Source organism: Polypterus senegalus, chromosome 1 (assembly GCF_016835505.1).
Source record: "Polypterus senegalus isolate Bchr_013 chromosome 1, ASM1683550v1, whole genome shotgun sequence".
NCBI classification, from domain to species: Eukaryota; Metazoa; Chordata; class Cladistia; order Polypteriformes; family Polypteridae; genus Polypterus; species Polypterus senegalus.
Window position 1 is genome coordinate 325,442,952 of NC_053154.1, and position 16,933 is coordinate 325,459,884.

Genomic DNA, 16,933 nt, shown 5'->3' on the forward strand with positions numbered 1-16,933 from the left:
ATCGCCTGCCTAATACCATCCCTAAAGTGAAGGATGTGGTGGCATCATCATGTTGTTGGGGTGCTTCTTAGCAGAGACAGGGAGACTGGTCAGAATTAGAGGATGGATTCATGCAAACAAATACAGAGAGGTCCTTGAAAAAAACCTGCTCCAGAGTGTATCTGACCTCAGACTGGGACGATGGTTCACCTTTCAGCATGACAGTGACCCAAAGCATACAGCCAAGATGATACTGGAGTGGCTTTGGCTGTCCTTGAGTGGCCCAGCCAAAGCCCAGACTGAAACATGTGCATTTATAGACCTGAAGATGTCAGTTTACGGACACTTCCCGTGATTATACAGGGTGTCCATAAAGTCCGTGTGCAATTTAAAATAGTTGTAACTTTGTAAGTGTATGTGATAGAATTTGTAAAAAGGATTAGAAAGCTTGAAGTATCTAGTTTTTTTTTTTTTTGTCTTTAGAAGTTTTATTTTTGCCATATTTGGGGCAACTGAAAAGTCACATGAGTCTGTTGAACACGAAAGAGAATCTCCCAAAGTTAATGTGTGGTGTGTTTTGGGAAAAAATCGAGTGATAGGGCCATTCTTTTTTGAAGGGTGAGTTGTTAATGGTGATAGCTATTTTGAACTAGTGCAAAATTACTTTATTCCTCAACTAGAACAATTGGGACTGATAGTGAATACAGAGTTTCAACAAAATGGTGCTCCCTGTCATGCATGTTAGACAGTTTCTACATGAGAAATTCCCTGACAGATGGATTGGAAGAGGTGGACCTTGGCCTTCACATTCACCAGATTTGACTCCACTGGATTTCTTTTTATGGGGACATATGAAAACTAATATTTATTCAACCTATCCTCGATCTTTAGAATCTACAGAATCATATTAACCTTTGTATTAGTAATGATGGGGGACATGTTGAAAATTAACAAGAACAATAAAAAAATGTAAGTGTTTCTTCTTTCTAATTAATTCATATTCATATTAATCAGATCACTAGGACAGCATTTTTTCACTTAAGAAACATAAGTAAAGTTAGACCTCTTTTATCACTGAAAGATGCTGAGAAATTAGTTCACGCGTTTGTTTTCAGTCACTAGATTACTGTAACGCACTCCTCTCAGGACCACCCAAAAAAGACATAAATCGTTTGCAACGAGTGCAGAATGCAGCTGCTAGAATCCTAACTAGGAAAAGAAAATCCGAACACATTTCTCCAGTTTTGATGTCACTACACTGGTTACCTGTGTCATTCAGGATTGACTTTAAAATTCTGCTTATGGTTTATAAAGCCTTAAATAATCTCGCTCCATCTTATATATCAGAGTGTCTGACACCTTACACTCCAAATCATAACCTTAGATCCTCAAATGAAGGTCTCCTTAGAATTCCAAGAACAAAGCTTAAAAGAAGTGGTGAGGCAGCCTTCTGCTGTTATGCACCTAAAATCTGGAATAGCCTGCCAATGGGAATTCGCCAGGCTGATACAGTAGAGCACTTTAAAACACTGCTGAAAACACATTACTTTAACATGGCCTTTCTATAACTTCAATTTAATTTAATTTAACTTAATCCTGATACTCTGTATTTTCAATTTCCTTATAATAACTACTCATGGTGGCTCTAAAATCCGTACTGACCCCTACTCTCTTTTCTGTTTCTTTTTCCGGTTTCTTTGTGGTGGTGGCCTGCGCCACCTCCACCTATTCAAAGCTTCATGATGCTCCAACAATGATGGATGGATTTAAAGGCAGAAGTCTACGTGACCATCATCATCATCAGGCCCTTCCGTGAGAACCCTAAATCCAAAGAGGACTGTTTCATTTATGTTAGGTAGAATGCCCAGAGGGGACTGGGCGGTCTCATGGTCTGGAATCCCAACATATTTTATTTTTTCTCCAGCCGTCTGGAGTTATTTTGTTTTTTCTGTCCCCCCTGGCCATTGAACCTTACTCTTATTCAATGTTAATTAATGTTGATTTATTTTGTTTTCTTATTGTGTCTTTTTTCTATTCTTTATTATGTAAAGCACTTTGAGCTACTGTTTGTATGAAAATGTGCTATATAAATAAATGTTGTTGTTGTTGTTGTTCTAATCCTTTTTAAAGATTCTTTCTATCACATATACTTACAAAGTTACTACTATTTTAAATTGCACATGGACTTTATGGATACCCTGTACATGATTATGCCTCGTGAGAGGAAAATAAGACAAAGGAGACCCAAAGAAAAGTTGGGGTGACAACCGGGCCACCCCGTTTACTGCTACAGTTTAAACAAATGAACAACAATGAATGCACAGTGACAAACCAGGAATCAGGCATAACAAGTGCCTTGTGGCTTCTCTAAAAACTCTGCTCCCTCAAATGGGTTTCTGTCCGAGAGCTCCTTCATGCGACACTGTGTTCCCGACTGGAAAGGTGGGGTTTTTCAATGATAGTTCTCATGGCTTAGGTGCCATCAATGGGTGGCTGCTTGGCTCTACAGAGGAGAAAAGAGACACCATTGTTAGCGGTTGGGTCCCCTCTTGCCTCGGCTGGGTATTGCATACCTTATCTAAGCCTGGGAGGCAATCTTCAGATACCCATGAGTCACAGACTCAAACCTCACCCAGTTGCTACCCTGAAGCAACCATATATGGACTATGTTAATCAACTTCATACATATGCGGTCTCAACACTGCAGACCATCAACAACTAGTACAGCAGCATCAAACATCCGGACACTACAGCTAGCATTTGAGGAGTCTTATGGTGTGCTCCACAGCTGTATGCCATTTGGGGGTATTATAGTACCTCTCCTCTGCATTTTGGGTATCAACGAAAGGTGTAAGGTACTAGTGTCTGTATGGGTAGCCTCTATCACCTAGCACATGTAATGACATGATTGCTGTTACAATGAATAGCATCTCTCTATTATTAAAAAAAAAATCTTGGGAATCTTGGGAGGAAGACTAGGGAGACGAGATGTGATCTTCTCGGAAGACAATTTGACATCCTGCAAGCGACACTTTAACGTCATGCGAGACAAGGCAGTGAGACAAAATTTAAAATAAGTTCACGGACATCTAACCTAGCAGTTATTGGAATGCATTTGGCAGACATGCTTCATGTGCTCCCAGCTCTTAAAACAACGACAAGTGACAAGCAGAACATGCAGCTTGCCAGCAGCAGCAAGCCTGCAGATGATCTGACCGCTTCTCTTAAGTGTGCGTTTGACAAACCTCCCCCCCTCCCTCCCCTTCACAATGCGAGCGGCAGAGACGCAAAGTGGCAAAAGGACAGCTGCTGTACAGGCTTTTAAATGATTGACGTGTTGCGCAACATGCAAAACACACAGCATGCCAGCAGCAGCAACAACAAACCAGCAGATGATCCAACCGCTTCTCTTGAGCGTGCGTTCAGCTGCCCACCCCTTCACAACACGAGCAGCGTTACACGTCCTGCAAGAAGGAGATTTAACCACGCCCGGGGCCGGAAATAAAGGACAAGTATGGTTTTTACAAACGTTTTAAAGTAAAAGTAAAAATAATGCATATGTAACAATTCCCATGAAAAAAACAATCTCTTTAAATTGCATATCTGGTTAACCAAACACAGGGGAGGGCGAGCAAAGCGAACAGGGGGTGGAGCCCCCTAGTAGACTATATGAAAAACTAAGGGTTAAGCCAGTTACCTCACTAGCTAGCCATTACATACAGTAGCATCAGCAAGTCATCTGCCAAAACTACTTTGCCTCAAAATAAATTAATCATGTGATGAACCAGGCCATCGAGCCACAATATTTGTCAGTTTCATTTTGACATTACAGATAAGTTGTGCATTAATAGAATGTCATTGCTCATGGTTAACAAAAGAAACTTCATTCTCGCTAAGTACAGTCATTTTATCACAATGTAAGTGCAGTCAAGTGCTCAGGTTACGTTAGGAAAACTAAACACTGCTGCAAATTGTCTTTTTCAGTTGGCAAAACAAACTATGTTTTATTTATGTACACCCATTTCATACAAAAACTGAATGTAGCGCCTTGTCAACTGGTTAATTGCTACCAGTACAGTGGGCATGATGGAGCAGAAGCTTGGCTTTGATATTAAAATAAACCGAAAATGTTCTTCAGCACAAATATGCAACATTGGCTCTCTTAAAACGGAACAAGTCTGTACATCATATTTATCACTTTGAGGTTTAATGTTTATCACGTCAACACACATTATAATAATGGCTCAGTGATATGAATTATCATGCACGTGAGTCATCATTTATCTTGTTTGGCTGTATTTCCCAGTTGATCCAGGGTGTCGCCATTTTCCAGTTTCTCTAAAATGTTGTGTATGCATGAGTCAGAGTTGCCTGAATATACACAAGTTCTGTCAAGTTTTCTTTTAGAAATCCTGGCTTTTGCGTGGTAAGTAGCAAATGGGCATTTTGTTTCTCTTTTTGTGTGTAAGTTTATATATCTGACCCCAGGTGTGCAAAACTTATAGAGACTTACCCCAAGAAGACTCGAAGCTGTAATTGTTGTCAAAGAAGTTTCTACAAAGTACTGAATTAAGGGTCTAAATAATTATATGAATGAGATTTTCAGTTTTTGATTTTTAATAAATTCGCAAATCTTTCTGAAAACATGCCTTTACTTTGTCGTTATGGGTTTTTGAGTGTAGATTGATGGGGAAAAAATGAAAAATAAATGTACCACATGGGAAAGTGTGCAGAAAGTGAAGGGATCTGAATACTTTCTGAGTCCATTGGCATCTCAAGTGTATTTTTTGCAACTACGGCCTTAGGTGTCAGTGGTTTCCTTCCCACATCACAACAATAATAATAATTATTATAAGTTGCATTTATAGAGCGCCTTTCACAAACTCAAGGCAGCTTTACATACGAATAGAAAATAAATAAATTACACAGATGACAAAAGTTCGTAAAAGAGGAAAGTTTTCAGTTGAGATTTAAAGGTGCAGAAAGAGGAGCAATCTCGGACAGACTGAGGAAGAGAGTTCCAGAGTTGAAGGGCTATAGCACTGAAGGACCTGCCTACCAGGGTGGAGAGTCTGGTGCGTGGGACAGTAAGGAGAGGACTGCTCGAGGACCGGAGAGAGCAACAAGGAGTGTAAGGAGCTAGGAGCTGAGTGAGGTAGAGGGGGGCAAGGTTATGTTGAGCTTTGAAGGTGAGAAGCAGAATCTTGAATTTAATCCTTGATGGATCCGGTAACTAGTGAAGCTGGGAGAGAACAGGGGAGATGTGAGCAAAATGCTTTGTGTGGCTGCGGAGTTCTGAATGTACTGTGGCTTCTGTATAGATTTTGCAGGGAGGCCGATGAAGAGGGAATTACAGGAATCAATACGAAACATTATGAAACAATGAACCAGAGTTTGAGCATCATTAAAGGACAGAAATGGACGGAAGCGGGCAATGTTACAGAGATGATAGAATGAAATTTTGGAAAGAGACCTAAACTGACCATATTTTTTTGAGTCTGCACCCAGTCATGCCCAGACTCCTGTTTTTAGCTCTGTGCTGAAGTGGGTCTGTAACTAGATGTGTAAATAAAATAAGGACTGATCAACTGGTTGTAGTTATAGGGCACTGGCTAAGCAGTCAACAAATGCTGCCCCACAGCCCTAGGTGACTGAGGTTGATTTCCAGTCTAGTCCCAGTCTTTGTAAAGTTTGTAAACTCATAGTCTATATCGGTTTTCATCTAGGTACTCTGTTCCCAACCTCCATTCCAAAGACATGTTATGTTTACTGGTGACTTTACATTAACCCAGTATGCATTTGAAAGACCTGAAGGTTGAACTTATGCCATTTCAGTGCTGTTCAGTAGAGTATAGGGTATAGGCCTTAGCCCTTGCACAAAGCAGATACAGAATATTGGTGGATGTTAGTTCATATAATCACTCTAGACCAGTGGTTCTCAACCTGTGGGGCGCGAAGTAACAAAAAGGGGGGTGCGAAGATGTGAAAAAAAGAAAACAAGATTTGAAAATATGAAAAATACATCTATTGAAACCAAAACAAATTAACTTAAACTACATTCTGATGCTAGAAAAATAAATATAGAGTTAGATAGTCAATGTTAGTGTCAATAAAAGTTAAGTAGGTGTAATAAAATATGCATCTATGATATATCAATAATTAAAAAAGAACAAAGTGGTATTAGTGGGCTCCTTTCACAAAAACGTTAGGGGGGCACTATTAAAACTAATATGAAAACTCAGGTCGCAAATACGTAAAGGTTGAGAAACGCTGCTCTAGACTATGCATTATTGTTAAGAAGTTCTCAACTTGCCGTTTTATGAAAAAATGTTTAATAATTTGAAGATGAGACTCCATTGACAGCTGCTGCTTAATGAGAGAGTGCTGAAAACACCTTTTGGGGTCATCAAATGACCACCTCAATAAACATGCTATTCTTGATAAATTTCAGTCAGGTTTTAGAACAAATCACAGCACAGAAACTGCACTCGTTAAAGTAGTAAATGACTTGCGGGTAAATGCAGACAGAGGCCATTTATCTGTTCTCATCCTCCTTGATCTGAGTGCCGCATTTGACACCATTGATCACAATATTCTTAGAAATCGCCTTAGTCAATGGGTGGGCCTCTCTGGCAGTGTCTTAAATTAGTTTGAATCCTACCTGGCAGGTAGAAAATTTTTTGTTAGTTGTGGTAATTATACTTCAAAGACACATGATATTCTATATGGTGTTCTTCAAAGCTCTATCCTGGGTCCGCTGCTCTTTTCGATTTACATGCTTCCATTAGGTCAGATTATCTCAGGTTACAAAGTGAGCTACCACGGTTATGCTGATGACACACAGCTGTACTTATCAATAGCACCTGATGACTCCGACTCTCTCGATTCACTAACACAATGTCTTACTTGTATTTCTCAATAGATGAATAGTAATTTTCTCAAGCTAAATACTGTAAAGAGAAAACTGAAATTTTAGTGATCAGCAATAATGGATACAATGAGGTTATCAGAAATAAACTTGATGCATTAGGATTAAAAGTCAAGACGGAAGTAAAAAACTTAGGGGTAACTTTTGACTGTAACCTGAATTTTAAATCACATATTTCAGACCACCAGGACAGCATTTGTTCACTTAAGAAAAGCATAGCAAAAGTTAGATCTCTTATATCATTGAAAGATCCTGAGAAATTAGTTCACGCTTTTGTTTTCAGTAGACTAGATTACTGTAACGCACTTCTCTCAGGACTACCGAAAAAAGACATAAATCATTTGCAACGAGTGCAGAATGCAGCTGCTAGAATCCTAACTAGGAAAAGAAAATCCGAACACATTACTCCAGTTTTGATGTCACTACACTGGTTGCCTGTGTCATTCAGGATTGACTTTAAAATTCTGCTTATGGTTTATAAAGCCTTAAATAATCTCGCCCCATCTTATATATCGGAATGTCTGACACCTTATATTCCAAATCTTAACCTCAGATCCTCAAATGAGTGTCTGCTTAAAATTCCAAAAGCTAAACTTAAAAGAAGTGGTGAGGCGGCCTTCTGCTGTTATGCACCTAAAATCTGGAATAGCCTGCCAATAGGAATTCGCCAGACTGATACCGTGGAGCACTTTAAGAAACTGCTAAAAATGCATTACTTTAACATGGCCTTCTCATAACTTCACTTTAATTCAATCCTGATACTTTGTATGTTCAATTCATTATAATAACTATTCATGGTGGCTCTAAAATCCGTACTGACCCCTACTCTCTTTTCTGTTTCTTTTTCCGGTTTCTTTGTGGTGGCGACCTGCACCACCACCACCTACTCAAAGCATCATGATGCTCCAATATTGATGGACTAAAAGCCAGAAGTCTACATGACCACCATCATCATCAAGTCCTTCCATCCATTTTCCAACCCGCGGAATCCGAACACAGGGTCACGGGGGTCTGCTGGAGGCATGAGGCAGGAACCAATCCCGGGCAGGGTGCCAACCCACCCCAGGACACACACAAACACCCACACACCAAGCACACACTAGGGCCAATATAGAATCACCAATCCACCTAACCTGCATGTTTTTAGACTGTGGGAGGAAACTCACGCAGACACGAGGAGAACATGAAAACTCCACGCAGGGAGGATCCAGGAAGCGAACCTGGGTCTCCTAAATACGAGGCAGCAGCGCTACCACTGTGCCACCGTGCCGCTCAAGTCCTTCTGTGAGAACCCTAAATACAAAGGGGACTGTTTCATTTATGTGAGGTAGAAAGCCCAGAGGGGGCAGGGTGGTCTCGTGGCCTGGAACCCCTGCAGATTTTATTTTTTTCTCTCCAGCCGTGTGGAGTTTTTTTTTTTCTTTGTTTTTTCTGTACTCTCTGACCTTACTCTTATTCTATGTTAATTAATGTTGACTTATTTTAATTTCTTACTATGTTTTTTATTTTTCTATTCTTCATTATGTAAAGCACTTTGAATGAAGATGTTTTTGTATGAAGATGTGCTATATAAATAAATGTATCAAATCTGTCGAACAGACGATAATATCCAACTGCAGAGCAGACAACCTGTCCTGTCCTCCCCTCGTTCAGTCGCTAAGGGTCGCTGTTGTCTCTTATGTGAGTCTCGCGCGTCGCCGCTGACGCCGCCATATTGGTGTGAACCTCAAACGCAAAGAAAGCGGGAGTGAGCTTGTGTGTACGCGCCTCTACTCTCTTGGATTTCGTGCACATTCACACGGATTCTATGAGAGCTCACGGAGCTGCTGTGGAAAGGAGTGCGGTCAGCAGTAGGACAAGACTTAGGGAGAAAAGGACATCCAGGCAAGAAACAGAACGGGAGAGTCACGACCGGAGCGGTTTGCAGTATGTCCACTAAGGACGGAGTGCCCCCCACCTCGGAGCGGGTGATCAAATGTAAGTCAAGCGCGTTTATTTTGGGCTTCTCTTAATGGCGGGCCTCCTGTGAGTTCGCTGCCACTCGGATTAAAGTGTGCCGCCGCTACTCAACCGGGTTCGTTTAAATGCCCGTTATGCCGCCGACTTGCGTTAGTTAGTTCGCCCTCTCGAGGCACTCGCTCTCTCAAGCTCGCTTCTCACATTTCACAACCCCAAGACAGAAAATTATCACAAAGTTGGCATGCATTGAGCAGCTGTGGCGCCTTGACATTTTTGCCTTTTTAAGCAGATGGTTCGGTCAAATCCCGACAGCCTATTGGTGAAATTGGCAATTAGAAGATCAGTGTGGTGGCATCGGGGCCGGTTTTGTTGGCCAAGTGATTGACACCCGAAAGGGTGTTAATAAGATCTCGCGGGTGTAATTCTCAAGAATATAATAGACTGAGCCGTCACGTGTTGACCAAAAATATTGATCTGTAAAACTAACGTACAAGTCCACACCGTGTCCTCTTCTCACTCATCATTAGCAGGCCACCTGCTAAACTTTGTGTGAACCTACGCATACCTGCGTCATTTTCAATAAAATAAAATATAAAAAACGCTGGAGGTGTCTAAGACCCCGCGGTTAATTGTCTGTCTCACCCGAGTTTGATATTACATGACAACTTATGTGCGGTTACTGTTCAAGGAGTGAATGTAGAGCTAGTGCGTTTCTGGAGGTACTTGGAGTAGCTCATCGATGACAGGTTAGACTGGTCTTGTAACACAGAGGAGCTAGAATGGAAAAGGCACGGCAGTCACTTTTTTATTTGGAGATTGCGTTTCTTTAATGTTGGTGGTGACATTCTTCACATCCTCAACAACTCTCTGATGGCCGTTGTGATATTCTATGCTGTGGTGTGCTGGGCTGGTAATATTACATCAAGTGAGGCCCAGTGAATTACCAAGCTAATAAAAAGGGCAGGCTTAGTTGGAGGTAGGAGGCAGTAGCAAAGGAGAGAATTAAAACAGAGTGCCGTTGTGAACAAAGCTGCACATCCTCTCTCAAATGCACTAATACTGAGGACTTTTGCCAACAAGTCATTCTGCAGAAGTGTATAAAGAAACGCTACTGGGACTCCTTTTGTACCAACAGTAATACACCTGTATAGTGCCTAACTGAGACTGTGACTGCAAAGGCAGAAGGTTTTTTCTTTCTTTTTAATGTTCTCCCTTTTTAGTCATTCCGATGTGTGTTCAGACTATATTGTATCTCTATATATTTATATGTCCATTTATTTATTTAAAGAGCTTCTGTAAAAAGGTAACCATCCTCCTTAATTTACAGAAGGTATGCACTCCATGTATTGGGTGGCTGCCACAAGCTGGTTTGATTTCTAATTTCTTCATCATTGTCCTTTTGATACTTGCATATCAAGTCTGATATGATGTGTGTGGCTGGCTGCCTGTCTACTAACTTGCTAGAGCTTCTTTAAATTTTGATTTGTCAAACTGCTAAAACAGGCAGTGGAGCTGCCATGTGTTAACAGACAAGATCATACATTGGTAAATAAGTGCATCCTCATTGAAACTCTTGAGTTAAAGGAGAAATATAATGTGAATTTGCTTTTAGAGTAGGTTTGTTTCTATCAATCTAGATTATCAATGTATCACTTAAAACTGTTTACAGATGTACAGTATATAGCTGGTAGATGGTTACACCAGTGTTGTCAGGGGTAGAGAAATAGGTATATTAAGCACTATTGCAGTTGATTCTTCATTTAAAAAAATGTAAAAAAAAAAAAAAATTCATTGTGAAGTTTTATTAAAACGGCCTAAATCACTTCACTACCAACAGTAGCCTATAGAATCTCATAAAGCACATTTTCCGTTTAAAACTGTCTTTTTTTTTTTTTAAAGAAACAATACAAATTTATATTTGCTTCACTGCAAACAGTGTAAATAACACATAACCAAATATGAGTAAGACTGCAAGTTGTAACTGTTTGAAAAATAAGTTGTGAATGTTATGTCTCAGATGTGGATGGTGAGGCCAGTTGTGAAGAATTTGTTGGCATTAACTGAGCAAAAGCATCAGGGTGATTGTGTTTTAAATGTGTCTGCAAATTGCTTGTATTTGCAAAATACATGATGTAAAAAAGTAATAGGTTCATTCAGGCTAAGATTAATTTAACAAGAGAGAGAAGAACAATGTATGGTCAAGATCTTTGGATAAGATAACTGTCCAACAAAGTCCTTTGAAGTTTGTGATGAGTTTTTCAAAACAATATGGGTCTGTAGACAGGTTATCTGTGCCAGTCTGAGAGATGCAAACAGTCCTCATACCTGGCTATAAAACTCTTGTCTCTATTCAAGCCATGTTGTAATGTATTACATTTTAACATGAATTTAACTTCCCATTCTTTTCTGTCTTGCTGTGTTTTGAAGTTGCCCATAAGCACTGTGACTTTAAAATCCCTCTCTGTGTCCATGGCTGTTGAAGTGGGCCGCTACAGGAACATCTGTGTTGCCATTTTGTAATGTGGAATCTGTGTAAATTCATTCTCTGGTGGAGTGTTTGTCCAGTTTCTCCCACACAGAGTGCAGTGTCGGGACATTTCATGCAGAGAATTAGATAGACAACATTAGGTGATCTGCAGAAAAATGATCCCTTTATGTGATGTTCAAGTCGGCAGCGTGGTATAACTATACGGTCTGTATTGTAGATTCTGAGAATGAATTTACACAGATTCCACATTAAACATGGCAACACAGATGTTCCTGTAGCGGCCCACTTCAACAGCCGTGGACACTGTGAGAGGGACTTTAAAGTCACAGTGCTTATGAGCAACTTCAAAACACAGCAAGAGAGAAAAGAATGAGAAGTTAAACTCCTGTTAAAATTTAATACATTACAACATGGCTTGAATAGAGACAAGAGTTTTATAGCCAGGTATGAGGACTGTTTGCATCTCTCAGACTGGCACAGATAACCTGTCTACAGACCCATATTGTTTTGAAAAACTCATCACAAACTTCAAAGGACAGTTATCTTACCCAAAGATCTTGACCATACATTGTTGTTCTCTTGTTAAATTAATCTTAGCCTGAATGAACCTATTAATTTTTTTACATTTAAGATTTTTCATTTAAAGATTTACCAATGTTGTTTCTTGTCCTAGTGTGTGGATATAAACACAGGGAACTCCAGATTCTGTATTACATCTTGCCTGAAGAAGGGGCCTGAGTTGCCTCGAAAGCTTGCATACTTTAATCTTTTTTAGTTAGCCAATAAAAGGTGTCATTTTGCTTGGCTTTTCTCTACATTCATAATGGCTAACACGGTACAACACCCTAGTACAACAAAATCCATGACTAATGTATTGAAGCAATGCTGACGAATAACTTAGGTTTTAAGGCTCTCCTTTATTATTTGGTTATTTCAGTCCTTTTTATGATCTTTAACAAATTCACTATTGCAGAAGTGTCTCTTAACCACAATAGTTGTTTTAAAATACTCTAAGTGGGGACAGATCCTGTCCGCTCATCTCGCCGAAAACATTATCCAATGAGAGAAATTTCCAGAGCTTTGGAAAGCTTGTAGAACATGAGCACAACTTTGGTGGTCTTAATTGGTCCCTCCAGATAGCATAGGTGACACCTACAAGTTGGTTAGTGTTGTAGTGTTTGTTACCATGAATTCTTTAAGATGCATCTCTTTTTTTAAATTAACATTTTAATCACATTCAGTACCTCAGAGCTACAGTATGAGGTATGAATATTCAGACTTCTGTTTACCAAAGTCAAATATCTTTTCTTTAGTTTGACATTTAGCGAAAAATGCATATTATTGCACCAACCATTAAAGAGTCCACTTAATGTAAACCATGACTTTCATCCTTTCCAGATAACCATAGTAATTACTGTAGTTGACACTGATTTTTTAAATTTCCCAATATTGGCTTCATACCCTATAATAATAATTGGACGTGGAAGCTTAGGAACAGAAAAGGTAAGTTTAGCGTTGAATGAGAGGAGAAAGTGGTCGGTTATAGTGAGTTCATCTGCTGTAAGATCAAAAGGAACAACACCAGAGCAGCAAATCAGGTCCAAGATATGTCCTTTACAATGGGTAGGAACATCAGTGTGCTGCTGGTATCCAAAACTCTCCAGGCAAGATAAAAATTCTCTAGTGAGAGGGATATTGATATTGTCCAGATGTATATTAAAATCCCCCAGCAGAATTATATTTGTAGTAATTACAGATAGATTGGTAAGGAAGGTAGCAAGATCGTTCAAAAAATTGTTGTTGGACTTAGGAGGACGGTAGACAGTTGCAATGATGGTTGGAACTGGCCCAGACAGTTGACACACAGTCGATTCAAAAGAGCTAACGGCAGGAGCAGGCAACAGCAGGACTTTCCACTTCTCGCGATAAATTATCGCGACACCTCCTCCACGGCCAGATGCACAGGGTTGACAAGTGTAAACAAACCCTGGGGGGGTGCATTCATTAAGTTGTGAAAAGTCTTGAGGTTGCTGCCAAGTCTCAGTTAAACAGAGAAAGTCAAACTTACGGTCAATGAGGAGATCCTGAATGAGATGTCCCTTGCTCGTAAGTGAGCGGATGTTCAATAGACCAAAGCTGACAATGTTGCTGTCGCATTTGACAGTGGTGTTAGTCGACCGAGCTAAGCTGGCCAACACGCTATGGTCAGCGTTCCTATCTGTGTTATGTGGAGGGTGCCGAAAATCAGACCAAAAAGAGTTAATTCCTTTCGAGGTGTCGAGGACCCACGATGGATGTATCTCCGACGAGGGAGAAGTATGATGTCCGGGTCGAAATATAGCACCGACAGCAAAGGCACAGACTGGAGAAGACGCAGTCGAAGCAGCTCAGCAGCTGGGTACTGGAGGAGGCCAGTCGCAGGTTGAATAACGTCGCGACAGAAGACTCAAACAAACAACCAAGCAAAAATCCTACCAGTCCACATTGTAGGCGAGGAGGCCGCAAGCAGCTCAGACGTGCAGAGAATAAACCGGTAAGTTTCAAACGAAACGGAGGTTAGGCTGAAGCTAAATGCAGACACAGCATATAGTATATAGTATATAGCATACAGTCATGTGAAAACATTAGGACACCCTTTGAAAGCATGTGGTTTTTTGTAACATTTTTAATAAATGGTTATTTCATCTCCGTTTCAACAATACAGAGATTAAAGTAATCCAACTAAACAAAGAAAACTGAAGAAAAGTCTTTTCAAGATCTTCTGTAAATGTCATTCTACAAAAATGCCTATTCTAACTGAGGAAAAGATAGGACACCCTCACATGTATTCCCTCTTAAATTGGCTCAGATCTCACACAGGTATATCACACCAGGTGCACATAATTAGTAGATCGTTACTCTGCATGTTGAATGAGGCTTGCCCTATTTAAACCTCAGACATTTAGTTTGGTGTGCTCCTGACTGTTGAAGTGAGAGTGAGCACCATGGTGAGAACAAAAGAGCTGTCAGAGGACTTCAGAAAAAAGATTGTAGCAGCCTATGAGTCTGGGAAGGGATTTAAAAGATCTCAAAAGATTTTGAAATCAGCCATTCCACTGTCCGGAAGATAGTCTACAAGTGGAGGGCTTTCAAAACAACTGCCAACATGCCCAGGACTGGTCGCCCCAGCAAGTTCACCCCAAGAGCAGACCGCAAGATGCTAAAAGAGGTCTCCAAAAACCCTAAAGTGTCATCTCGAGAACTACAGCAGGCTCTGGCTACTGTTGATGTAGAAGTACATGCCTCTACAATCAGAAAGAGACTGTACAAGTTTAACTTGCATGGGAGGTGTGCAAGGAGGAAACCTTTGCTTTCCAAGAGAAACATCGAGGCCAGACTGACATTTGCCAGAGATAAAGTTGACAAAGACCAGGACTTCTGGAATAATGTTCTTTGGACAGATGAGTCCAAAATTGAATTATTTGGACACAACAGCAGAGGACATGTTTGGCGTAAACCAAACACAGCATTCCAAGAAAAGAACCTCATACCAACTGTGAAGCATGGAGGTGGAAGTGTCATGGTTTGGGGCTGCTTTGCTGCAGCAGGACCTGGTCAGCTCACCATCATAGAATCCACGATGAATTCTACTGTGTATCAGAAGGTGCTTGAAGAACATGTGAGACCATCAGTTAGAAAATTAAAGCTGAAGCGGAACTGGACCATGCAACATGACAATGACCCAAAACATACTAGTAAATCAACCAAAGATTGGCTGAAAAGAAGAAATGGAGAGTCCTGGAATGGCCAAGTCAAAGTCCAGATTTGAATCCCATTGAGATGCTGTGGGGTGACTTGAAAAGGGCTGTACGTGCAAGAAACCCCTCAAACATCTCACAGCTGAAAAAGTTCTGCATTGAGGAGTGGGGTAAAATTTCCTCAGACCGATGTCGAAGACTGGTAGATGGCTACAAGAACCGTCTCACTGCAGTTATTTCAGCCAAAGGAGGTAACACTCGCTATTAGGGGCAAGGGTGTCCTATCTTTTTCCTCAGTTAGAATAGGCATTTTTGTAGAATGACATTTACAGAAGATCTTGAAAAGACTTTTCTTCAGTTTTCTTTGTTTAGTTGGATTACTTTAATCTCTCTGTATTGTTGAAACGGAGATGAAATAACCATTTATTAAAAATGTTACAAAAAACCACATGCTTTCAAAGGGTGTCCTAATGTTTTCACATGACTGTATATAGCCACCCAGAGATGTCAGCAATATGGCAAAAGAAATACCATCAAAATCACTAGTCTTAGCAAAATCAATATTCTAGTTACCGGCGAGCAGCGGCGACCAGTCCCGCTAGCGTTCACTCAACCGGAAGTCCTATCTCACCAAGTTACGTCAAAGTGCCTGACATCTTCCCTTGAATCCAACAAAAAAGGTGAATATCTTTTCACTGTGTGCTTTTCACCATCTGTATCTATATATAAAAAAAAATCCAATGTCTGTGTGTATGTCTGTCCTCTTTTCACGAGAGAAGTACTTTTTTTTTTTTTTTTCTATAATTTGCTTGAACATTCCAGTTGATTTTGCGACTTCTCACATCGAGCTAAGTGTCATAATTTGCTTGCTGTACCGATTTATTTGTGTAAATCCAAGAGAATGGCTGTGGGCTGAGAACAGGGGGGTGGAGCCCTCCTCACTCACACGCCAGCCTATGTTCAAGTCTACCTCTTGCCACGTGACAGAGCACACCTTGCCTCTGCTTAGCTAGCGATACCTGTTTGTTCAACAGATATAATCTACACATTGTTAAGGAGTAACACTTGACATTTTTGAGAGAGAGATCAGAGCTACATGTGTTTTAGGGAGTAGTTGCTGATTGCCAGAGATATCATGGCAATGTGCTTTTCTTTCCATGAGGGGGCGCTCTTCCGTCAGAGTTGAACACGATCAGGCACAGTGGCAACTTTCATGTTGGAGCGTATCTACCTTTCGCTTGGCCAGAATTACATTTTTTTTTTTTTTTTTTAAATTGATTTTTAAAGTTTGGCCTGTTTTACTACTACATGAGTGGGGCACAGCTAGTAAAGCTAAGTATAAATGTTTTTGTATTGAGACTGCCTTATTTGAGTAAATGTCAATTTTAGAGCATTTATGCTTTTGCAAAATGTGTTCGGCAAGTGTGCACATGATAGAGTGGTGGCTGTGAGGCTAAGTATCTGCACTGATATCTTAAAAAGTTGCCGGGCCATATCCTATTACTGCCAGAAGGTATCATACTCCATTGGCCCTTGAGCAAGGCCGTCAACCTCAAAATTGCTCCAGGGTGCTGTACAGTGGCTGACCCTGCACTCTCACGACCAAAGGTCACGAAAAAAGACAATTTCCCGTCTGGGATTAACTATTATAGGGCAGACGTGGACTTGCGTCGACATAAGGGGTTGAGAGATGTTAACTTTCAGGGGCAGATGGCAATAATCTTGCTGCATAGATCAACAAAACTCTCTGTTACGGTAAAGGTAGACTCTCTTTACTTGGAGGAATGTTAGACTCATGGAGTTGATGTCAAATCTCTGTGTGTATGGGAGTAGCGATGAACA

The 16,933-nt window shown here is 40.5% G+C and overlaps 1 protein-coding gene across 10 annotated transcripts in view; it reads left to right on the plus strand.

Moving 5' to 3' along the window:
• The first annotated feature begins 8,612 nt into the window (after positions 1 to 8,612).
• The window catches only part of LOC120515967 (serine/threonine-protein phosphatase 2B catalytic subunit beta isoform), a 93,840-nt gene continuing 85,519 nt past the window's right edge, over positions 8,613 to 16,933 (plus strand). For 7 of the 10 annotated variants that reach the window (XM_039737372.1, XM_039737394.1, XM_039737378.1 and 4 more), the window contains exon 1: positions 8,614 to 8,884. In XM_039737372.1, coding sequence (XP_039593306.1) covers positions 8,836 to 8,884 — 49 coding nt within the window. In that variant the 5' untranslated portion in view covers positions 8,614 to 8,835. Of the gene's footprint in view, positions 8,885 to 16,933 lie in introns of all 10 variants that reach the window. The other 3 variants (XR_005630747.1, XR_005630748.1, XM_039737428.1) reach the window with 1 other exon arrangement.